This window comes from Panthera leo, chromosome B1 (genome assembly GCF_018350215.1).
Source record: "Panthera leo isolate Ple1 chromosome B1, P.leo_Ple1_pat1.1, whole genome shotgun sequence".
NCBI classification, from domain to species: domain Eukaryota; kingdom Metazoa; phylum Chordata; class Mammalia; order Carnivora; family Felidae; genus Panthera; species Panthera leo.
In genome coordinates this window covers 121,915,649-121,939,571 of record NC_056682.1, presented here as the reverse complement: position 1 = coordinate 121,939,571, position 23,923 = coordinate 121,915,649, and the positions used below count along the sequence as shown (strand labels likewise).

At 36.8% G+C, this 23,923-nt stretch overlaps 1 protein-coding gene across 4 annotated transcripts; it reads right to left on the bottom strand.

The window, feature by feature from the left end:
• Positions 1 to 1,263: 1,263 nt before the first annotated feature.
• On the bottom strand, positions 1,264 to 23,681 carry TRMT10A (tRNA methyltransferase 10A). Of its 4 annotated transcripts, XM_042935836.1 has the most exons (9): positions 23,244 to 23,537; positions 20,639 to 20,700; positions 17,143 to 17,348; positions 16,138 to 16,300; positions 15,131 to 15,202; positions 8,101 to 8,175; positions 6,044 to 6,193; positions 4,041 to 4,146; positions 1,264 to 2,808 (listed from the first exon to the last, which is right to left on the bottom strand). In XM_042935836.1, exons 3-9 carry the CDS (start codon positions 17,325 to 17,327, stop codon positions 2,543 to 2,545), a joined length of 1,017 nt encoding a protein of 338 aa, XP_042791770.1. In that variant the 5' UTR covers positions 17,328 to 17,348; positions 20,639 to 20,700; positions 23,244 to 23,537; the 3' UTR covers positions 1,264 to 2,542. The 4 variants fall into 4 exon arrangements, with proteins under 4 accessions (XP_042791770.1, XP_042791768.1, XP_042791769.1 ...); XM_042935834.1 differs by lacking the exons at positions 20,639 to 20,700; positions 23,244 to 23,537 and adding an exon at positions 23,560 to 23,681; XM_042935835.1 differs by lacking the exon at positions 20,639 to 20,700.
• Between the last annotated feature and the right edge of the window lie 242 nt (positions 23,682 to 23,923).

Below are 23,923 nucleotides of genomic sequence, written 5' to 3'. Positions count from 1 at the left end.
ATTTTTAAATATCTCAGCAATTACTTATTTCTAATTGTAATCTTACCCTTTTTAAATAGAAGGCTTTATCTCCTTCTTGTCATCAACAGCCTGATATGGACTTGTAAGGATAGAATTGTGCGTACATATGAACATATGTTGAACGTGTGAACATTGAACATATGTTCAAGTCCTAGTATCTTGTACCTGTGGGTGTGACCTTATTTGGAAATAGGTTCTTTGCAAATGTAATCAAGTTAATTGACCTCAATATGAGGTCATATTGGATTACAACAAACACTAATCCAATGATTTGTATCCTTATAAGAGGGATACAGACACAGGTAAAGAAGACTGAGGCTAGAAGCCATGTGATGACAAAGCAGATACTGGAGTGATGCAGCTGTAAGAACAGTAAAGATTGCTGGGAACCACTAACAGCCAAGAAGAGACTAGGAACAATTCTTCCCTATAGCCTCCAGAGGGAAGCTATAGGGACCCACCTCGATTCTACAGTTTTCGCCTCCATAATTGTAAGAGAAGAGTGTCTGTGTCTTCAGGCACTTGGTTTGTGATAATTTGTTATGGCAGCCCTAGGAAACTAATACAGACCTTTCATAATTACTGAAGATTGTTATATAGTGCCTGCAGGGATTTTTCCCCTTTCAGAATTAACCTGTGCCCCATTCCATATCAAATAATTTAAGTAAAAGGCATAATACAGTTGACCCTTGAACAACATGGGTTTGAACTGCATGGGTCCATTTATATGTGAATTTTTTTTGATATAGGACAGTACTGTAAATGTATTTTCTCTTATGATTTTAACATTTTCTTTTCTCTAGCTCACTATATTGTAAGAATATAGTATAAAATACATATAACATATAAAATATGTGTTAATACACTCTTTGTTATCAGTGAGACTTCTAGTCAACGGCAGGTTATTAAGTTTTGGGGCAAAGTTACACATGGATTTTCAACTGTGTGAGGGGGTTGGTGCCCCTAACCCCCACACTTTTCAAGAGTCAAATGGATTTCATGCTACTAAACCATATTTACTCAGGAATATGAGCCTTTGAAAAATACAACTTAAGACATAGCTTTGCTCTTCTAGACTAGTAGGGGGTTTTCTTTATTTACATACCTTGCTCACAGATCTTATTTTAAATGGATGACTACAACAGATTACTAAACTAAAGCAACCAAAAGAGACAGTGAACATCGATACTAAATCCAATGAACTTTCTACCAAATGTGTATATAATTTAAGATGCCAATGGGTGAAAAGAACAGAAACTTAATTTATTCAAATTCAGGGAAGGCTTCCAAAATCTTACTTTAGCTGTGACAAAGAAAAATCACTACTTTGAAAATAACTGCTCTATATTTGCTGGTAGAAAACAAAACATCTCCTTATAGTCCCATCTTCCCTTGCCAATATCCTCATACAAATTTTTAGTTACAGATTTTTGCACTTTCTAAAATTCAAATTCTTAGTGTTGTTCAACACAACCATTCATGCAATTAATATGGATATTTGGCAACTCAGTCCTGTTATCATTAATAACTAAGAATCATACGTGATTGTGGACAGATACATATACATACAATTATATATTTTTTTCATACATGCTTATATGTAGAAACATACAGTTACATTAGATTGCATATTATATGCTAGTAGACAGATGCACATATAAGTTAACTTGTTTCACTTTAAGAACAACAAATATTTTATTTAATAAAAGTACATATAGAAGGGAAGGATAACTAAGAGCTGTTTCCTTTTAAATATAAAACAAAATTGAGACTCAACAGCCTTTTAAAATAATCTAGCCTGAAAAATTAAAATTTTCAATTGAAATAATTTACCACCATTATTGAAATTAAGAAAACATATTAAAGAGATTCTTAATTCTTTAGTGATTGCTTTAGAGCCACAAAAAGGCATCACAGAGGAGGAACTCCATAGTACAAAAGAAATAAACTGTTGAGTTTATCAATCTAATAGTTCTTCCTAAATCACTGTATTCCTTTGAAGTAACTGAGTTATTTTTGAAGTACCTTTGAAGTAACTGGATAAAAAAGCTGCAAATAGGAGATAACCTCCCATTTAGAACATTTTGGTAGATTTACAGGAGATTTATAAATATCTATCTCCACAAATAAGTAGACAATAAATCAGAGAGACACTTGATATAAACATAAAAAAAAAAAAAAACCTGAAAGGTTTGAAGGCACATTCTAAAGAATATAATCCAGTAAATAAAAGAGAATGAAGGTTTACCAAAAAAGTAAAATTCTCAAGAAACTGTTATTTGAGGCTTAGAAAACTATTTTAAAAATTAAACATTTAAATTTTATGCAAAAACAAAAAATGCTTTCTTATAAGGGCTTTTTATCATTTAGCTCTAAAGAACGTTTTAAAAATTCACAACAGAAATAAGAGGAAATAAAATTTTCTTCCAATTAGAGTATTCTATGAAGCACCTCATTTTTTCCTAAGTTTTCCTTAAACTAAAAAAACAAAACAAAACAAAACAAAAAACAACAGATGACATTAGTGTGGTATAGAGTTTACTGTAGATTCACTGCTATTTTCTTTATCCTGCTTTTCTTCATATTGTGAATCTAGTTCATTTCTGCTATTTTCCTCGTCACTAGAATCACTGTCCAATCCACCTTCAACACTGGCAGAATTCTTGTCATGCGAAGAACTTGCACAGGCTTTGTCTGTGGGAACAGCTCCTTTCCGTTGGGGTAAGATAGTAAAAAATGCTTCTTGCCAGTCTCTGGTTTCCAGATATTCCAGAATAATCTCAAACACTGCAACAAAGACAAACTCCATACGTTTCTTAGGTGCATCACAATGTTGCATACTGTATTTTAAATACATTGCTTTTGTGTTAAGAGTATTGAAATGTCCTGATAACTACTTTGTTGGTATCACTTCCTTGCCCCAAGTCTCTCAGGCCTGTTAGCTCTTCTTTAGCTTTTCATTAATTCACTTCATGAACACTCAAAGATTTACCATTATCTTTCATCAATTATAATCAATAGGCAGGAGCCATTTTCATTTCCTTCCTATTCTTCTTAATCCCTTTCACTTCTTTATCCTTTATGTACTAACATAAAAACTAAAACAACAATGAGAAAAGGTCAGCATTAATCTAAATTTCTTCTGTCTTTCCTACAGTCACTCTGGGGAGCACCTTACTTGCTTTCTTTTTTTCTTACCTTTTTTAAAAATTTCACGTTAAAGGTAAAGAATATAAATACTGTCTTCAAGGTACTCTTACTTTAATATATTGCTGAAGGTCTTAATTTACATTACTTTATGGAAAAGTAATTTCTACTATCTATCAAAGGTCTTAGAAGAAGTTCATTCCTTGAATCAATAAGGCTTGAATCATTTCTATAATTCCCTAGAGCCTGCTATAGAGAAAGTGTTTAGCACATAAAAAGAGCCTGGTAAGTAGTTGTGTACTAACAAAAATCTCTACTAAACAAAGCTTAAAAAGCAAAACTCCAGGCAACGACTCAGGTCCGAGACTACTATAATGTTATTTACAAAAGGAAAAAGGAAAAAAAAAATCAACAATAATAGAATGGTTACATTATTGTATATTCAGATGACAGAATATTACATAGACATGAACAATGATTCAATGACATAGAAAAATATAAATGTGTGTGGGAGGGAACACCCCAAATTTATAGCATTTTATGCAACAGAGTAAAAATCCAATTATGTAATAAATACTATATACGCATAGGAAAAGAACTGGAAGGAAATACACCTAAAAGTTAATACTAAGTATCTCTGGGTAGTGAAATTCTAGCTTATTTTTCTTTCTAGTTTTCTACATTTCCATATGAATGCACATTAATTCAGTTCTATAATATGCATGTATTATTTCTATATTCAAACAAATTATAAATGATTACATTTTACAATTTTGTCTCTAGCAAAGTGTATATTTTCTACTCATCCAGAGGTAATGTTATTCTTCACATTGTTTACTCAGGTATATTTTCATAATTCCCTTATAGCTTACCATGATTAATTGCCAAAACTTTTCTACTATTCATCTTCACAAAATTTCCAAGGGGGAGCTGTGCATGATCAATTCCATGATCTGATGCTTGTTTATATGTGAGTCCCTAAAACAAAGATACTATAACTTGGACTAGAACATTAGATTATTATAACTTAAAGTCTACAACAAAATAAGTACTTTTTAGAAAAGACTTTAGTTCAGTGAACATTATTTGATGAAGTATGTGTGTGTGTGTGTGTGTGTGTGTGTGTGTGTTTAGCTTCTAATTTGGAAATGTTCTTTTGACAATAAGTATAATAGGAATGTTTAGGGCATTTGCTTTAACCACTTTACAAATGAGAAAACCAAAGATATTATATTCCCTGCCCATCACAAAGCTCCTCAGTGGCAGAACCATAGGAAGACCTGACTCATGCTTTCTGACTCAAATAGCTTTTCACTATTCCACACTGGCTTTCTCTCAGTTTAAAATACTGAAATTGAATTCCTAGAGAAGCACCATCACTTTGTGAATGGAAAAGATATAAACATAAAACTTTGTTTCAATTACATAACATTAAGGGGCACAAACGGTGGGGCACCTGGGTGGCTCAGTCGGTTAAGCATCCGACTCTTGATTTCAGCTTACATCATGACCCACAGGTTTGTGAGTTCGAGCCCCAGGTTTGTGGGATTCTCTCTCCTCTCTCTGCCCCTCTACCACTACGTATCTCTCTCAAAACAAATAAGTAAACTTAAAAAAAGGAAGAGGTACAAATGGTAAAGACAAAGTAAATGAAAACCTGAATGGAAAAAAAATTTTAATTGCCTATAAATTTTATTTTTCCTGTCAATTAAAAAAATGTTGAATATAAATTTTCTCCTCAAAATTAAAATCCTTAAAAGGTTGGTTCTAAACAGAACTCAAGTAGCCAAAAGTACAGGAGAAAGAAGAGCTAAATTTCTTAACCAGTAGTTTGCATATTTTGGGACAAATAAAAGCACCTGAGGTAGGTGTTTTTTAAAACAAAATCATTGTAGTTCAGAGAAACATACAACATCAAAGAAAAAAATATGGTTGTACACAAATAACAAAATGGAATTTTTCCACTAAGAAAAAAATTTAAAAAGCTAAAGATCATTCTGATAAAAACTCCCTGTAATGCTATAGAGCTGCAGTGCCCTGCTGTGGCCACAACTGTGACTACTTAAGTTTAAATTGATTAGTTTCTCAATCATTCTACGCACAGGCTCTCTGCTCAACAGCCACATAGCTACCATACTGGACAAGATGATATAAACTATTCCAACGTTGCAGACAGTTCTACCTCAGAGTGATACTATAGAAGAATGATGAATTACTTCATATTATCCTGCTGACAGTATTTCACCTGACACTTGGTGGACATGTCTTTTCTGGAGATGGGCTGAATTTAGCATGCGGCAAAGTAGCTGGCAAAGTACAACATGATGTTTTCTTTTAGAAAGTATATTTCTAATTTTTCATCCAAATGAGGGTAAGGAGGTGGTGGAAGAGACAAAAGTACAAATATAAGAGAAAAGAAAACACAGCCCATTAAAATTATATATTAAAAAAACTCGTATTACCATTTTGGTATACATTTTGGTGTAAATTGTTATAAATTTTACCAGTGGCCTAGAAATTGATCAGTAGCAGCATCTACTATCAATACAACATATTGTTTAAGCATGTGGGCTCTGGAACAATCTGTCTGGTTTCAAATATCTGCTTTATCACCTACTATTGATTTTAGACTTAGTTTCTCTGGGCCTCCAGTTCCTTATCTGTAAAATGTAGAGAATAGCACTGACCTCACTGCGTTGCAGGGAGGATTAAACAAACTAGTCATATATGTGAAATGATTTCTTTGCGAAAGACGACTGAAATATATAGTAGTCAGTCAATAATGATCAGTCATCATCAGTACTATTGTTACTATCAAGAATTGGTGTATCAATTTTAAGTATAAGGAAACACAAAAATAAAAACTTAACAGTACCTTGTGATGGTTGTGATCTACTAACCCTCCAATCACATAGGCCTTTGATTCATCTAATTCCTTCAGTACATTAGGTGAGTCTGATGTAAGATAAATTAGGTCTTCTTTCTTTATAAATTCACTATAATGCTCTGGTTTGATGTGGATATCCTTTAAGACGTAAGGATAAAGATATTAATTAATAGGATTTTGTGAAAATGGGCTAAAAGAGATTATTTTCTTTTCCTTAGACAAAGTCACCCAAACGCATATGAAGTATAAAACAATATTTTACAATGTATTATTGAAAACCTACCACTTCCATTCCTTACCACCTTACATCTCAATTATTTAAGGTGGCTCCTACTGTTGTTCCCTGTCTCTAGCTTCAGATCCCTCTGATTCACTTCCATAAGTGAGTGATGACAGACTCACTTCCTAAAAACCCTACTTTCAATGTTTTATCATTACCTATAGGATAAAACTTAAATCCCTTTACCTAGTGATGCTTTCCTGAATATGGCACTAACCTAGCTTTCTCAATTTATTTCTGTTCCAAAAAAACAAATGCATTTTTTTGGTCACATATCTGTTCAACCTGTTCTCCAACCAAAAAATGCCTTTTCCAATTACTTCCTCTCCATCTGCATGAATCATCAAAAGGAAATGGCTAATAGATTTAATAAATTACATGCATCTGTTTCTACAAAGATACATAGTAGAAATCTTCTTCACCAAAATTATCAGGTCAGAAGTACAAGACTGAACTACAGTTGGCAGTCAAAATTTTGCGAACTACATTCATGGAATAAGGCATGATGCATCACCAAATTCAGATGCAGATGGCATTTTGAAATTTTTAAAGAAAAAATGAAGGAGACTTCTCACCTAAAATTTATATCCTGCTAGGTAATAAATAGCCACTTTTCTGGAAAATGGTATTATAAATTTGATCGCTATGCTTAATAAGGGCCCCTAGAGAGACCTCAGTAGAGACCAGTGATCTCCCAGGTCTCTAGAAAACCGATGGTGTATATAATAATCTTAACAAGCCACAAAATAAGTGAAAGTATGCCTATTTCAATTATCTTATTTCTTAGGAAAATAGGCATGAATATAATAAAACTTGGTAAATATATTGTACTTTAAAACTTAAGAAAGCTTCTGAAAATGTTTTACACTATAGGCTATTATCAAAATAAACAGTCATTATGGGATCAGTGAGTGTGGAGGGAAAGTTTTTCACAGTAAAAACTGGTTTTGAGAAAGAAAAAAAAATAGGAATAACCTAGTACTTCTCTGAATAGGGCAAAGTTCCTCAGGGATTGGTACTAAAGCCAATCTATTAGTCATCTTTGCAAATGAGAATGGTTTAGTCCAATAGAAAAAACAAATGTGAGCCACATATGTAATTTTAAAATCTTCTAGTAGCCACATTAAAAAAAACGAAAATAGGTGAAATTAATTTTAATACATTGCACCTAACATAATATAGCCAATATGTTATCGCTTCGACATATAAATATATATATACATATATATATATGTATATATATATTTTAATTTTGAGCAGGTATTTTAATTCTCTTTTTTGTACTGTCTTTTAAATCCAATGTATATTTCACATTTACAGTACATCTCAATTCAGACCAATCACATTTCAAGAGCTCAATATCCACATGTGGATGGTGGACACCATATGGGATGGCACAGAGTTAGAAGAAACAGAATACAAGTACATTCCCAAATTTTAAAGTTACTTCACTCATAAATAATGTATAGCCAGTTTGCTAGGTAGAGATTGTACAAAGACCTTTAAAATTCTTCCTGCTTTAAAAATTCGTTTTAAAGTTGGCGGTAAAATAAGTGAGATTTAACGAGAACAGATACGAACAGGCATTTCAGTTTCTTTAGCTTCTCTCATTAGTAACATTAGACTTAGCAACAGTGATATACAGCTTTTGGAGACTTGTTGACTCCTATATTTGCTGAATAATATTTAGAATTTAGAATTTAGGTAAAAATGTAGACCTTTAAGCATAAAAATACTTAGAATTATGTTAATCTATTTTAATCACCTTCCAGTTGACCCATCCTTTGTCATTTTCATCCATGTTCTTTTTCAACTGGCCTCCATGGCTTGTCAAGTAAAACTGATAGATTGGTAGACACAGAAAGAAAGAGCAAATGACTATTGAAGTCCAATATTTTATTTCTCTTCTATACCCATCTGATCGATGAAACATAAAATACATTCATTCTAGAAAAAAAATAAGCTCGTGACATGCTTTAAACATATAAGAATAAATGTCTGCTACAAGTGACATGTTTTATGTTTCTCATAACCCACTACTTTAAGTATTCCACCTACATTTTTATCCCATTTTCCAACCGCTATCTTTGGACTCTCCCTTAATGATCACTTTTCTGCAAACTCCCTGTTTCCATGTCAAGTTTTCATTCACTTTCTTTTGCCACCACTGTTTTTTTCATGAGTCCAAAGTCTTCATAGTTTCCCTTTGATTCTAAACCCTGACACCTATTTCAAGTCTAATCAAGGGTGTGAAAAATATAAAATGTAAAAATATAAGAACACTATCATTTGATAGAAAGAAAATATCTAACCAAAAATAGATTAAGAGTTTCTGGTTCTTAACATCAGTGAGCCAGTGTTAATATTTAGGTCACCTGGAGTTCAAATCAAGAGTAGTTAGGGTAAGAAAAAGACCCTATCTACTCTTAACAGCAGCCAATTAGCCTAAGGAAGTACCTTTCAAAACAATCACTGACTCAAAATCCTTTAGGTAGAAGCAACTTCCCCAACAGGTACCATGGTACACATCAACCCGGACAGTTCCCTCACTTCCTGAGAGGGAAGGAATTGAGAGTGGAGAAACAGGTATGAAAAAAAATATATATCCTTTAATGAAGATGTTCAACTACATAGGAATGAGGTCAATGTGTAGAAAACACCATCACTGTGCGTCGTGTGACTAAGACTGACATGTGGAAAAATGTTTAAACTATTTCAGTTTTGTAGAAAATTAAAACATTTTTCAAATAGGCATTTTGTTCTCTAATGAAAAGTATCTGTAAGATTTTTTCAAAAGGCAATTGGGATTATCTATGCCTTTTCCCAAGACGTTATAAAAGGAAACTGGAGGGATCCTGGGAAGATGGCGGTGTAGGAGGACGCTGGGCTCACTGCGTGTCCTGCTGATCACTTAGATTCCACCTACACCTGCCTAAATAACCCAGAAAACCACCAGAAGACTAGCAGAACGGAGTCTCCGGAGCCAAGCGCATACGAGAGGTCCACAGAAGAGGGTAGGAAGGGTGGAGAGGCGGTGCGCGCTACACAGACTGGCGGACGGAGCCAGGGTGGAGGGGCAGCCTGCCAGCAAAACAGAGCCCCCGAGACTGGCTTGCAAAAGCAGAGGGGCCGGACGGAGTGTGTTCCGACAGCAAGCGGGACTTGACATCTGGAAGGTTATAAGCTAACAGCTCTGCTCAGAGAACAGGAGGGCTGGAGGACAACGGGAGGGAGAGGTGTTGAGCCCCGGACGACAGAGCGCAGCTTGGCGGGAAACAAAGGTGCTCGCCAGCGCCATCTCCCTCGCCCATCCCCCAGCCAAAATCCCAAAGGGAGCCAGTTCCTGCCAGGGAACTTGCTTGCTCTGCACAAACACCCAATGCTGTGATTCTGAGGATCCATCCCTCCGGCGGGTCTGACTCCCTCCCGGTGCCACAGGGCCCCTCCCGAAGCGGATCTCCAAAGGAAAAGCAAGCTGAGCCTACCCCTCCCACCCCTGTGCACGTTGCCTATCCACCCCAGCTAATACACCAGATCCCCAGCACCACAAGCCCGGCAGTGTGCAAGTAGCCCAGACAGGCCATGCCACCCCACAGTGAATCCCGCCCCTAGCAGAGGGGAAGAGAAGGCACACACTAGTCTGACTATGGCCCCAGCGGTGGGCTGGGGGCAGACATCAGGTCTGACTTTGGCCCCGTCCACCAACGCAAGTTATTCAAGACAGCACAGGGGAAGTGCCCAGAAGTCCCACACCACTCCAGGGACTATCCAAAATGACGAAACGGAAGAATTCCCCTCAGAAAAACGTCCAGGAAATAAGAACAGCTAACGAACTGATCAAAAATGATTTAAACAATATAACAGAAAGTGAATTTAGAATAATAGTCATAAAATTAATCGCTGGGCTTGAAAACAGTATAAAGGACAGCAGAGAATCTACTGCTACAGAGATCAAGGGACTGAGAACAGCCAGGAGGAGCTAAAAAATGCTATCAATGAGCTGCAAAATAAAATGGACACAACCACGGCTCAGGTTAAAGAGGCAGAGGAGAGAATAGGCGAACTAGAAGATAAAATTATGGAAAAGGAAGAAGCTGAGAAAAAGAGAGATAAAAACATCCAGGAGTATGAGGGGAAAATTAGAGAACTAAGTGATGCACTAAAGAGAAATAATCTACGCATAATTGGTATTCCAGAGGAGGAAGAGAGAGGGAAAGGTGCTGAAGGGGTACTTGAAGAAATAATAGCTGAGAACTTCCCTGATCTGGGGAAGGAAAAAGGCATAGAAATCCAAGAGGCACAGAGAACTCCCTTCAGACGTAACTTGAATCAATCTTCTGCATGACATATCATAGTGAAACTGGCAAAATACAAGGATAAAGAGAAAATTCTGAGGGCAGCTAGAGATAAACGTGCTCTAACATATAAAGGGAGACCTATAAGACTCGTGACCGATCTCTCTACTGAAACTTGGCAGGCCAGAAAGGAATGGCAGGAGATCTTCAATGTGAGGAACAGAAAAAAATATGCAGCCAAGAATCCTTTATCCAGCAAGTCTGTCATTTAGAATAGGAGAGATAAAGGTCTTCCCAAAAACTGAAGGAATTCGTCACCACTAAACCAGCCCTAGAAGAGATCCTAAGGGGATCCTGTGAGACAAAGTACCAGAGACATCGCTACAAGCGTGAAACCTATGGACATCACAATGACTCTAAACCCATATCTTTCTATAATAACACTGAATGTAAATGGACTAAATGCTCCAACCAAAAGACATAGGGTATCAGAATGGATAAACATAAGACCCATCTATTTGCTGTGTACAAGAGACTCACTTTAGACCTGAGGACACCTTCAGATTGAGAGTGAGGGGATGGAGAACTATTTATCATGCCACTGGAAGTCAAAAGAAAGCTGGAGTAGCCACACTTATATCAGACAAACTAGACTTAAAATTAAAGGCTGTAACAAGATATGAAGAAGGGCATTATATAATAATCACAGGGTCTATCCATCAGGAAGAGCTAACAATTATAAATGTCTATGCACTGAATACAGGAGCCCCCAAATATATAAAACAATTACACACAGAAGCAACCTTATTGATAAGAATATGGTAATTTCCAGGGACTTTAACACTCCACTTACAGAAATGGATAGATCATCTAGACACACGGTCAATAAAGAAACAAGGGCCCCGAATGATACACTGGATCAGATGGACTTGACAGATATATCTAGAACTCTGCATCCCAAAGCAACAGAATATACTTTCTTCTCGAGTGCACATGGAACATTCTCCAAGATAGATCATATACTGGGTCACAAAACAGCCCTTCATAAGTATACAAGAATTGAAATCATACCATGCATACTTTCAGACCACAATGCTATGAAGCTTGAAATCAACCACAGGAAAAAGTCTGGAAAACCTCCAAAAGCATGGAGGTTAAAGAACACCCTACTAAAGAATGAATGGGTCAACCAGGTAATTAGAGAAGAAACTAAAAAATTTATGGAAACAAACGAAAATGAAAATACAACAATCCAAATGCTTTGGGATGCAGCGAAGGCAGTCCTGAGAGGAAAATACATTGCAATCCAGGCCTATCTCAAGAAACAAGAAAAATCCCAAATACCTAAAAAATTAGAACACACCTAAAAGGAAATAGAAGCAGAACAGCAAAGGCAGCCTAAACCCAGCAGAAGAAGAGAAATAATAAAGAGCAGAGCAGAAATAAACAATATAGAATGTAAAAAAAACTGTAGAGCAGATCAACGAAACCAAGAGTTGGTTTTTTGAAAAAATAAACAAAATTGATAAACCTCTAGCCAGGCTTCTCAAAAAGAAAAGGGAGATGACCCAAATAGATAAAATCATGAATGAAAATGAATTATTACAACCAATCCCTCAGAGATACAAACAATTATCAGGGAATACTATGAAAAATTACATGCCAACAAACTGGACAACCTGGAAGAAATGGACAAATTCCTAAACACCCACACACTTCCAAAACTCAATCAGCAGGAAATAGAAAGCTTGAACAGACCCATAACCAGAAAAGAAATTGAATCAGTCATCAAAAATCTCCCAACAAATAAGAGTCCAGGACCAGATGGCTTCCCAGGGGAGTTCTACCAGACATTTAAAGCAGAGATAATACCTATCCTTCTCAAGCTATTCCAAAAAATAGAAAGGGAAGGAAAACTTCCAGACTCATTCTATGAAGCCAGCATTACTTTGATTCCTAAACCAGACAGAGACCCAGTAAAAAAAGAGAACTACAGGCCAATATCCCTGATGAATATGGATGCAAAAATTCTCAATAAGATAACTAGCAAATCGAATTCAACAGCATATAAAAAGAATTATTCACCATGATCAAGTGGGATTCATTCCTGGGATGCAGGGCTGGTTCAACATTCACAAATCAATCAACGTGATACATCACATTAATAAAAGAAAAGAAAAGAACCATATGATCCTGTCAATCGATACAAAAAAAGGCATTTGACAAAATTCAGCAACCTTTCTTAATAGAAACCCTCAAGAAAGTCGGGATAGAAGGAACATACTTAAAGATCATAAAAGCCATTTATGAAAAGCCCACAGCTAACATCATCCTCAATGGGGAAAAACTGAGAGCTTTCTCCCTGAGATCAGGAACACGACAGGGATGTCCACTCTCACCGCTGTTGTTTAACATAGTGTTGGAAGTGCTAGCATCAGCCATCAGACAACAAAAGGAAATCAAAGGCATCAAAATTGGCAAAGATGAAGTTAAGCTTTCACTCTTTGCAGATGACATGATATTATACATGGAAAATCCAATAGACTCCACCAAAAGTCTGCTAGAACTGATACATGAATTTAGCAAAGTTGCAGGATACAAAATCAATGTACAGAAATCAGTTGCATTCTTATACACTAATAATGAAGCAACAGAAAGACAAAGAAACTGATCCCATTCACAATTGCACCAAGAAGCATAAAATACCTAGGAATAAATCTAACCAAAGATGTAAAAGATCTGTATGCTAAAAACTATAGAAAGCTTATGAAGGAAATTGAAGAAGATATAAAGAAATGGAAAAACATTCCATGCTCATGGATTGGAAGAATAAATATTGTCAAAATGTCAATACTACCCAAAGCTATCTACACATTCAATGCAATCCCAATCAAAATTGCACCAGCATTCTTCTCGAAACTAGAACAAGCAATCCTAAAATTCATATGGAACCACAAAAGGCCCCGAATAGCCAAAGTAATTTTGAAGAAGACCAAAGCAGGAGGCATCACAATCCCAGACTTTAGCCTCTACTACAAAGCTGTCATCATCAAGACAGCATGGTATTGGCACAAAAACAGACACATAGACCAATGGAATAGAATAGAAACCCCAGAATTAGACCCACAAACATATGGCCAACTAATCTTTGACAAAGCAGGAAAGAACAGCCAATGGAAAAAAGACAGTCTCTTTAACAAATGGTGCTGGGAGAACTGGACAGCAACATGCAGAAGATTGAAACTAGACCACTTTCTCACACCGTTCACAATAATAAACTCAAAATGGATAAAGGACCTGAATGTGAGACAGGAAACCATCAAAACCCTAGAGGAGAAAGCAGGAAAAGACCTCTCTGACCTCAGCCGTAGCAATTTCTTACTTGACACATCTCCAAAGGCAAGAGAATTAAAAGCAAAAATGAACTACTGGGACCTTATGAAGATAAAAAGCTTCTGCACAGCAAAGGAAACAACCAACAAAACTAAAAGGCAACCAACAGAATGGGAAAAGATATTTGCAAATGACATATCGGACAAAGGGCTAGTATCCAAAATCTATAAAGAGCTAACCAAACTCCACACCCGAAAAACAAATAACCCAGTGAAGAAATGGGCAGAAAACATGAATAGACACTTCTCAATAGAAGACATCCGGATGGCCAACAGGCACATGAAAAGATGCTCAACGTCGCTCCTCATCAGGGAAATACAAATCAAAACCACACTCAGATATCACCTCACGCCAGTCAGAGTGGCCAAAATGAACAAATCAGGAGACTATAGATGCTGGAGAGGATGTGGAGAAACGGGAACCCTCTTGCACTGTTGGTGGGAATGCAAATTGGTGCAGCCGCTCTGGAAAGCAGTGTGGAGGTTCCTCAGAAAATTAAAAATAGACCTACCCTATGACCCAGCAATAGCACTGCTAGGAATTTACCCAAGGGATACAGGAGTGCTGATGCATAGGGGCACTTGTACCCCAATGTTTATAGCAGCACTCTCAACAATAGCCAAATTATGGAAAGAGCCTAAATGTCCATCAACTGATGAATGGATAAAGAAATTGTGGTTTATATACACAATGGAGTACTACGTGGCAATGAGAAAGAATGAAATATGGCCCTTTGTAGCAACATGGATGGAACTAGAGAGTGTGATGCTAAGTGAAATAAGCCATACAGAGAAAGACAGATACCATATGTTTTCACTCTTATGTGGATCCTGAGAAACTTAACAGAAACCCATGGGGGAGGGGAAGGAAAAAATAAAAAAATGAGGTTAGAGTGGGAGAGAGCCAAAGCATAAGAGACTCTTAAAAACTGAGAACTGAGGGTTGATGGGGGGTGGGAGGGAGGGGAGGGTGGGTGATGGGTTTTGAGGAGGGCACCTTTTGGGATGAGCACTGGGTGTTGTATGGAAACCAATTTGACAATAAACTTCATATATTGAAAAAAAAAAAAAAGGAAACTGGAATCTGTTTTAAATTCTTCAAACATACCTGCACAGGATGCAGTGCTCGTCGATTTTCTGCATAACACCGTTGAATCTGCTTATGAAGTTTCTTAATGTCCTATAAGAAAGTGCCATTTTTAAAGCAGCATTTTGAAAATCATCTATGGCCACACCACAATCTTAGTGGAATAGAATAAGCCGAAGAGATGACTCGATAGGTACGTTTTTTTTCTCTTGAAATACAGGTCCTTTCTGATCTTTTCTATTCAATTTCTGTATATACTAACAAAATAATTACTATGAAGTAAATACCCTATAAGTGACCAATAATTTCAATTCTGTATCCACTTAAAATGCTAATTCATGATGACATTTACTCTTCTTAAGAGACAACAAAAGGAAAAAAAAACTGGTAGAGCAATACTACTGCTATTTGCATAACTTACTAATGGTTTGGAAAGTAAGTAAAGCATTCACTAGCATTGTTCAGACAACCAGTTTTCTCAAACTATTATATAAGAAATAATTCTATTTACCAATCACATTTCTTACTTTCTTCTTCTGATTACAAGTAACAAAAACACTCCTGGATCTATGATTTATATGCAGTTAGTGAGTCTTGTAATCTAATGATGGTGTCTCTGTTCTATACATATAAATGAGAATAATTTTATTAGCTTAGTTTAACTTAGGGAGGCACGATCTTGAAAAACTTTATTTAAGATGCATTTTAACGGGTGCCTGGGTAGCTCAGTCAGTTAAGCATCCGGCTCTTGATTTCAGCTCAGGTCATGATCTTGCAGTTGAGGGACCGGGCCCCATGTCAGGCTCTAAGCTGATAGTGCAAAGCCTGCCTGGGATTCTCTCTCTCTCTCTTCCCTCCTCTGCTCACGCTCTCTCTCTCAAAATAAAGTTAAAAAAAAGAAAAAATTTTAAAAAGAAAAAAGATGCATTTTAATATATAAATTTATAGCCAAGTGATATGCCCTATTAAAACAAGAATTATTCAGCCTACTTTACCTACAAGATTTTTCTGACAATGATTCATGATACCTTTAATACCATCAAGCTGTCAAAACTGCAGTCAATGATAAGGCGGAGTGTGCTGTGAACAACATCTCTTCGAATACGTTTTCTGTCGTTTCCATCTGAGTTTGATTCCAGTTGACATTGTCGCTCTAATTGTTTTCTCTTGCGTTTTTCCTTCCGTTTTTGTCTAAAATTAGGAATTGAAACTTTTTGTTGTTATTCGTATATTCAGACATTTACAAGACTCTTCTAACTGACAAAGAAACAACTATTTTTTAAATTAGCAGGTTGAACCACATGAAACAGCCATTTCTGTGGATCAAATATCCGCAATTTTACATAGTCCATCTAAAAGCTTTAGATAGAAAATGAATTTGCGAAGACAATGTAATATTTTCTACACAAACTCTTACTACTAATAATTCACTTATTATTGTGACTTTTATGTAAGACTTTATAAAATACTGAACTTTAGGCCTATAATGAATTTTTACTTTTATCATTCTTCTCCTACATAATTTTCAAGGGACATTAACAGAATATAGAGAAAAAAGCAAAGTAAAATTGTTTAAAAAAAAAACTTACAAAGCTTTTTCTATAATCTATATCAACTATAGTTTATTCTCTCTCAATAAATTTTGGCATTCTACAATAACAGCTTCAGTTCAACTGCTCTTACCCAAACCTACAATGGCTTTTCTAGCAAAATCAATGTTAGGCCCAAATTTGATCTTTCTGAGGTGGCTATTTTTGTTCTATATCTAGGACATGGATGCTAACTATATCCCTCATCTAAGTCAGTTATTTCAGAAACTGTGCTGCTACTCACAATAGGTTCTGGGTGAGAAAAATTATAGTGTAAATCCATCAAGACTGAAACACATACAGTTTTAACAGCCAGTGGACAGTGCTGGGTAACAACATGCACAGCCCCAATGTTAATTAACACAATTACTTTTGATGTGTCACAGGACTGTGCAAAGTCCAACATTCCTGAATGGGGTTGCATATATGCATTTTGAAACATACTTGCGGAGTTCTCGTTGCTCTTCCCATTGTTTCTGTTTAATTAGCTTCTTCATTTGTCGTTTAGATATTGGTTCAAATCCTTCACCTAATCTTGGCTTCTGGCTCTTCTCTTGTTCTTCACTTAAGCTTTGCTTTCTTTCAACATTAGAAGACTCAATAAATGCTGGCAATGTTTCAGAGGACATTATGTGATGCCTCTGAAAAAACTGAAAAGCAACTTTTGACATGAATAGGTGATTTACACACACACACACACACACACACACACACACACACACACAAAGTAAAAAAAAAAAAATGACCAATAGATGTGATTAAAATTAAGTCATATCAATAATGAATAAAAATATAAATTTAGACAATTGAATGTCATTTACTGGCAAAAATCATTTGATGAAATGGGGTGTTTGCATTTACTATTTGTGGTCATAGCACAATTTTTCCAGAAGGTACACAGATCTGACTTTAAAATGCCATGATACCCTTTGACCTGGTAATTTATTTCCTTAGAATAAATCTCTGTAAATAGATCAGAAATATACACAAAATTAATGCAAAAGGGTATGTAATTTTTAACAATGAAATACTAGAAATTACTTCAATGTTAGCAAAAGGTGGCTGTAAATAAATTACAGTTCATCTATAACATGGGCTGGGAATACTAAGCATGTTTCCCAAAATTATTTAGTGATAAAAGGAAATGGCTAAGTAAAAAAATAGAAACAATATGTACATTATGTCCAACTTTGTTTTAAAGAGAATACACACAAACATGTTTAATTCTTACCAATGGTTTTTTGCATTTTCTGTATTTTATATAATAAAAATATATTGTTTTATAAAAGAAAAAATGTTTTTAAAAAAGAGATTGGAAGCACTTTTTTTAGTTGTCATTAATGCTACAGTGCAAGGGACATGTTACTTTCATTATCTGGGTGTACACTCACATGATTTTTGACAAAAGATATGCTATAGATTTATATACTTTGGACAGTGCAGAAAACAAATTTGGTTGCCTCTCAGTATACTTCATTGTAAATATGTAATTATAGATATCCATATTAGTTATGGCTAAAAAACAATACGTAAGATGATCCTATAATCAGTCATGGAATACTTAGAACCATCTCAAACATTTTTAATTGGATTAACAACCCACATCTTTATATCTATGTCTAGAAATGAACTTACCTTTAGATTAGGAAAGGGCTAAAAGTACTGAGATTTCTTTTCTTTAATAGATTATGAACACCACAGCTTAAAAATTTATTTACTTGTCCCTACCAAAGACTAAGCATGAGGCTTGCAAATGTTCTCTTGGCCTTAAAGAAAATTCTATGATTATTCCTTCTTAAAGAGACAGCTAACAAGTCTGTGCAGAAAAGCTAGTATCTAAGAGAAAAATCCTGACAATTCAGAAAATGGAAAGGACTAAACCTTTGCAGAACATAATATGAATAGTAGCTTTATTATATGGTTCTTGCTTTCTTTAAAAGTACAATGTTGTAACAGGATACCTGGGGATAATTAAGCAAACACAAAGTTTACCAACTTTTGACTGAAAGATGAATTTTAAGATGTGTGCTTTAGGGGCTACAGCAAAAGCCCTAACATTTTTCTAGGTCACAAATTACTAAAGGTAAAGAATCATCTGGTAATCCAAGTGAGAGTTCACAACTTTTCCTTATACCACGAACCAAACAGTATCCTTAGTTTGGGGAAGTATCTCCTAGAAATGACAACCCAAATTCGATTTTACACTGGAAACTGCCTATGGGCATGGATGATGTATGCTTTTACCTGACATTACATTGCCACATTAATTACATTACTAACACAGTGCCTGGCACTTAGTAGATGCTTATTATAAACTTGTGGAATAAATAAATGAGTGACTATATCACAAAGGATTTTAAAAATTAATGAAAGTGGTTATGATGAACATTTATTAATTAAATACTGTGCTAAGTAAAGAATGTATTATCTAATTTAATCCTTAAAACAAACCAGTGAAGTAGATAGTATCATGCCTACTTTACAAAGAAAGAATTACAAATTACAAAGAAAGAATGCCCCAAATTACAAAACTACTAAATAATTCCCAAGAAATAAGGCACCTAGAACAAATATAGGACAAAGCATGTTCTCAAAATACTTGCTGAATGAACAGACAATGAATAGACAAATGAAATGATGGAGCTAAGATCCAAACCCACATCCAACTCTACTCTCCCAGAAATCCAAAATCTTATTTAGAAAATGAGGGTTTCCAAGGAATGTAAAAGAGCTGTGTTGTTTCAACCCTGCTGTGGGAGGGCTCCGAGAACACTGTGTCACTGAAAGAAGACAAAAAATAGCTCTAGTTCTATTCCTATGCCACTGAATATAAAAATGGGACAGACTTCCTAGAGATAGTTGCCAGAAGTTCATGTTTTAAGATACCCCGTCTCTCAATCTTGAAATACATGACAATATTAGATAAAATATAAAAAGGGGAGACAAAAAAGGTATAGCCTCTCTCAAAACCAAAAACAAGAACTAGAACAGATATTGTTCCTGCTGGGTCTGCTGTGTAAAGGCAACTGGGAGTTTTCCTAGCTTTAAAGAAGATGGGAGAAAGACAGGAGCTAGTTGAAGATGAACCCTTAAACTAGTGTCGGGGGTGGGGTTCCTCTTTCCATGAAAAAGTCTGAAAACAGGTGAAATTTAGACTAATAATGGCTTATACCTCACTGAATACTTGGCGGAAATCTGACGGAAGTAGACACGGCTTCTTGGCTACAACAAGGGCCAAACCATGCGATGACATATAAACTCAGAACCCTACAAGATTAGGGGGTGCCTGGGTGGCTCAGTTGGTTAAACATCTGACTTTGGTTCAGGTTATGATCTCACGGCTCATGAGTTCGAGCCCGCATCAGGCTCCACACTGACAGTGTGGAGCCTGCTTGGGATTCTCTCTCTCCTTCTCTCTCTGCCCCTTCCCAGTGCACACTTAATCTCTCTCTCTCAAAATCAATAAATTAAATAAATAAATAAAAAAAACAGAACACTACAGGATCGGAATTCTAACCCACCTATGTAAGCTGTGCTGTGGAATGAAGCACTGAACAGGGCCATGGGTAGAAGCAACCACAGAATCACCAGTAGATAGAGAGATGGTTGGGAGAGAAGTGATAATTCCATTCAAGAGAACTATGCAAAGTTAGAAAAAGAGAGAAATGATGAGGAAAAAAAACAATAAAATCAACATCAGGAGACAAATTCACTCTTCACAAATTGAAAACAATAGCACAATGTGAAAATGACTTTAAAATAAGTCTGGTTGGAATCTTTCAGAGGTCAGATGAATAAGAATCATAAAAACAATACAGGAAATTGGGACACAAAAGCAGGCATAAAAAAATCAAAACCAAAATCCATGAAAAAGAACCTATTTGGAAACTAGGAAATGAAGATATAAAAATTTCAACAGATGAGATAAACTCCAGATTACCTGGAATCCAAGAGGTAATGGATGAATTAGAAGACATCATGACAATCTCAGAATTCAGAGAACTAGAATGACAAAATATGTCAGAACAGTTAAAAGACTTGAATAACAGGATGAGAGAAATACAAGCAAAAAGTTAACTGAAAATAAATGTATAACCTTGAGTGCGTTCATTAAAGTGTTTTTAAAAAGCTGTAAAATAAGCATTCAGCTTAAGAAACAGGAGACAGGGGAAACTCAGTAAGCTCAAAAAAATTAGAAGACAATTTTAGAATATATATTGTGATTCCCAGAATCATTTTTACTTCCTTTCCATACATAGTGCATTAAATAAAAGCCAGCAATGCATATATGCAAAACAATATATGGTATAGAAAACATAAGCTAGACCTGCCCAGTAAGCTAAACCTGTAAACTTAAAAGCACAATTAAAATCCACAGGAGACAAATTGCTTTCTTCATGAAACAATGATTAATATTACAAAGGAGGGGACACAGGGGTGGCTCGGTTGGTTAAGCATCTAACTTCAGCTCAGGTCAGGATCTTGCAGTTCATGAGTTTGAGCCCCGCATCAGGCTCTGTGCTGACAGCTCAGAGCCTGGAGCCTGCTTCAGATTCTGTGTCCTTCTCTCTCTCTGCCCCTCCCCCACCCACACTCCATGTCTCTGTCTCTCTCTGTCTCTCTGTCTCTCGTGCGCGCGCGCGCGCTCTCAAAAATAAGTAAACATTAACATTTAAAAAAAAATATTCCAAAGGAGAACATTTCTGTTCATAGTGGCATTGTGTTTTGTGCTAGTTCTTTATTCTGTTAAAAAGCTGCAAGTGGGGGCGCCTGGGTGGCTCAGTCGGTTAAGCACCGACTTTGGCTCAGGTCATGATCTCACGGTCCCTGAGTTCGAGCCCCGCGTGGGGCTCTGTGCTGACAGCTCAGAGCCTGGAGCCTGTTTCGTATTCTGTGTCTCCCTCTCTCTGACCCTCCCCCGTTCATGCTTTGTCTCTCTCTGTCTCAAAAATAAAAACGTTAAAAAAAAAAAAAAAGCTGCAAGTGTAGATTGGCTCTATAATGTGAAAATTTTTAAAAAGCAATATATAGATAACAATGTTTTACAGCTCGCACGTACACCAGGGGGAGCTTTTGCCCTTTCTATCTAAGAAGTCTAAGTTAATTTTAACTTGGCCTATCATTGCATACTAATGTTTTTAAACAGGCTATCATATGCAAAGAAAGGTCATGAACTGGTCGACTTTATCATCATTATTTTTAAAGCTATTCGCAATTAAGAAAATGCACTGCAGCAAGTGAATTTTTTTAAGCTTTGATAAGCTACATATAGAGAGGCACAAAATAAAAAAGTAATGATGCTAGCTTAAGGTCCAATATATTACTGCTTATATCACACTTTACATACAAAGATGTGTACCAACTCCCACTTCCCATACAATAAGCATTTCACTATGTACTAGCTTGTTCAGGTTAGCTGATAAAATATGGCATTTTACTATGTATACCCGCTTTTTAAAGTTTTTTTGCTCGTTTAGAAGCCTCACACCAGTTTTGTGTTCTTCCCTCCAGAGAAGTGACACTCACAGCACATTTTCGTTTATTCAACCACGTTCAACAAATATGTAAGAACAATATATTGTAGCCATTATAGAAATATTTGTGTGAACGTTAGTTTAACACAGAAGTTGTAAAAGGTTGGTTCATTTAGTCACAGAAATAGGTTACCAGGTGATCTGATAAAACTAAGAACTGGATAAAGATGACTAAGCCCATTTGGTGTGAAACAAAGAAGCAAAAAAAAAAAAAAAAAAAAAAAAGAAAGAAAGAAAGAAAGAAAGAAAAAGAAAAACGTCTCAATCTTCCTTGTATTTCCACTTCTTAGCACGGCTTCCAGCAGGGAACACAGATATCACACATCAGTGAATTGCCAAAATAAAAAATAAAAATAAAAAATAAAAAACCCCACCAACTTTCATGGATTGGGCTAAATACAATCTTCATAATTTATGACACTGCCTCCCTTCCTGAAAGATATGGAAGAACTGCAAAATGAAATTAACTGACCTGACAGTGACAGGGAAAGAAAGAATACCCTTTTTAAAATGCGCCAGCCTGATGGGCAGTATCGAAAGCGCTTGGTTCAGCTCTCAGGCCCCTTGGGAGGATTTGGCTGGGATAGGGACTGGGGAAGAAATTACAAAACAACCCAAACAAAAAGTGAGAAAGTCATCTGATGCTATCCTCTTTATATCTCCAGAAAAATTCCCGCATTTTAACACTGAAAATATTTCACTGAAATCAAGTTAACACAGTCTTCTTAAAAACCATCCTCGGCCCACCACCATGGGCTTAAGAGCACTTGCAGCAACTCTGTCCTGGGCTCTCTACATTTCAGAGCGCTCCAACACGTCAGCCCCTCGCTGGAGAAATGAGGTAAGGCCGATTTAAACAGGTAAAGCGACGGCTCACGGTCTCTAGCCACCAAGTGGCAGAAGCACAACTCGTTTTCCAGCCCTTCAGAGTCCAGATTTCCCTCTCCCTTCATTCTTTGGGAGCTCACACTCTTCCCGTACTAAGGACCCGATCCCGACCCCCAAACAAACCTCGGCCGTAGGTGGCCCTACTGGGGGTGGGCAGAACCTCACCCCACTCTCCCTCTCTAGACCACCCGCCTTCAGCCGCACTCGAGGAGGGATTAAACTGCAGCCAGCGAATCAGGGAGCTGCTTGGCGCCGGGGACGCGCTCTATCTGACATCACTTCCTTCGGGAATTGGGTCCAGGCGCGGCTTCCACAGCCCCACTCCCCTCTCTGCCGGAAGCTCTGATGCTAGTAGAGGATGGCACTTACCAGAGCCCCTTTTGCGCCCAAAGGAGACCAGAGGGGAGGCAAGGGCCAGCCGCAGTACCAGGAGACTTACCGAGCTCAGGAGTTGTCAGGGAACCGGGAACACCAACACAAAGCCTTCTCTTAATGATCTTGATACAGCTCGCGAGTCTTCCCCGGGAAACTTCAACTCCCAGAGGCAGGGACGGTCGCTACGCGTAGGAGGCTGCGCGCTTACGTTTTAGCGTCATCGAACTGCGCCAATTTTGGACCCGCAGTGGACGACGGGGGGAGGGAGTTTTATGTTGGGCGGGGTCTAGAGTTAGGGTTTTTGGAGAGGGACATGCTTATAGTGGTGTCTGTTTTTCCACCTCAAGGCAAATGTGTACTTGGCGGGCATGTATCCATTTATGTATTCCTATGGGGATGGAGGAGGGGTGTTAAGGCATACCTAGTGT

Excerpts from the sequence above, each read along its gene's own strand:
- TRMT10A (XM_042935834.1), bottom strand. The coding sequence starts at position 17,327 with ATGTCCTCTGAAACATTGCCAGCATTTATTGAGTCTTCTAATGTTGAA. Across the intron at positions 15,203-16,137 it reads ACAGCTTGATGGTATTAAAG|GACATTAAGAAACTTCATAA; the intron begins GTATCATGAATC and ends ACTTTCTTATAG. Across the intron at positions 8,176-15,130 it reads GAGCACTGCATCCTGTGCAG|TTTTACTTGACAAGCCATGG; the intron begins GTATGTTTGAAG and ends CCAATCTATCAG.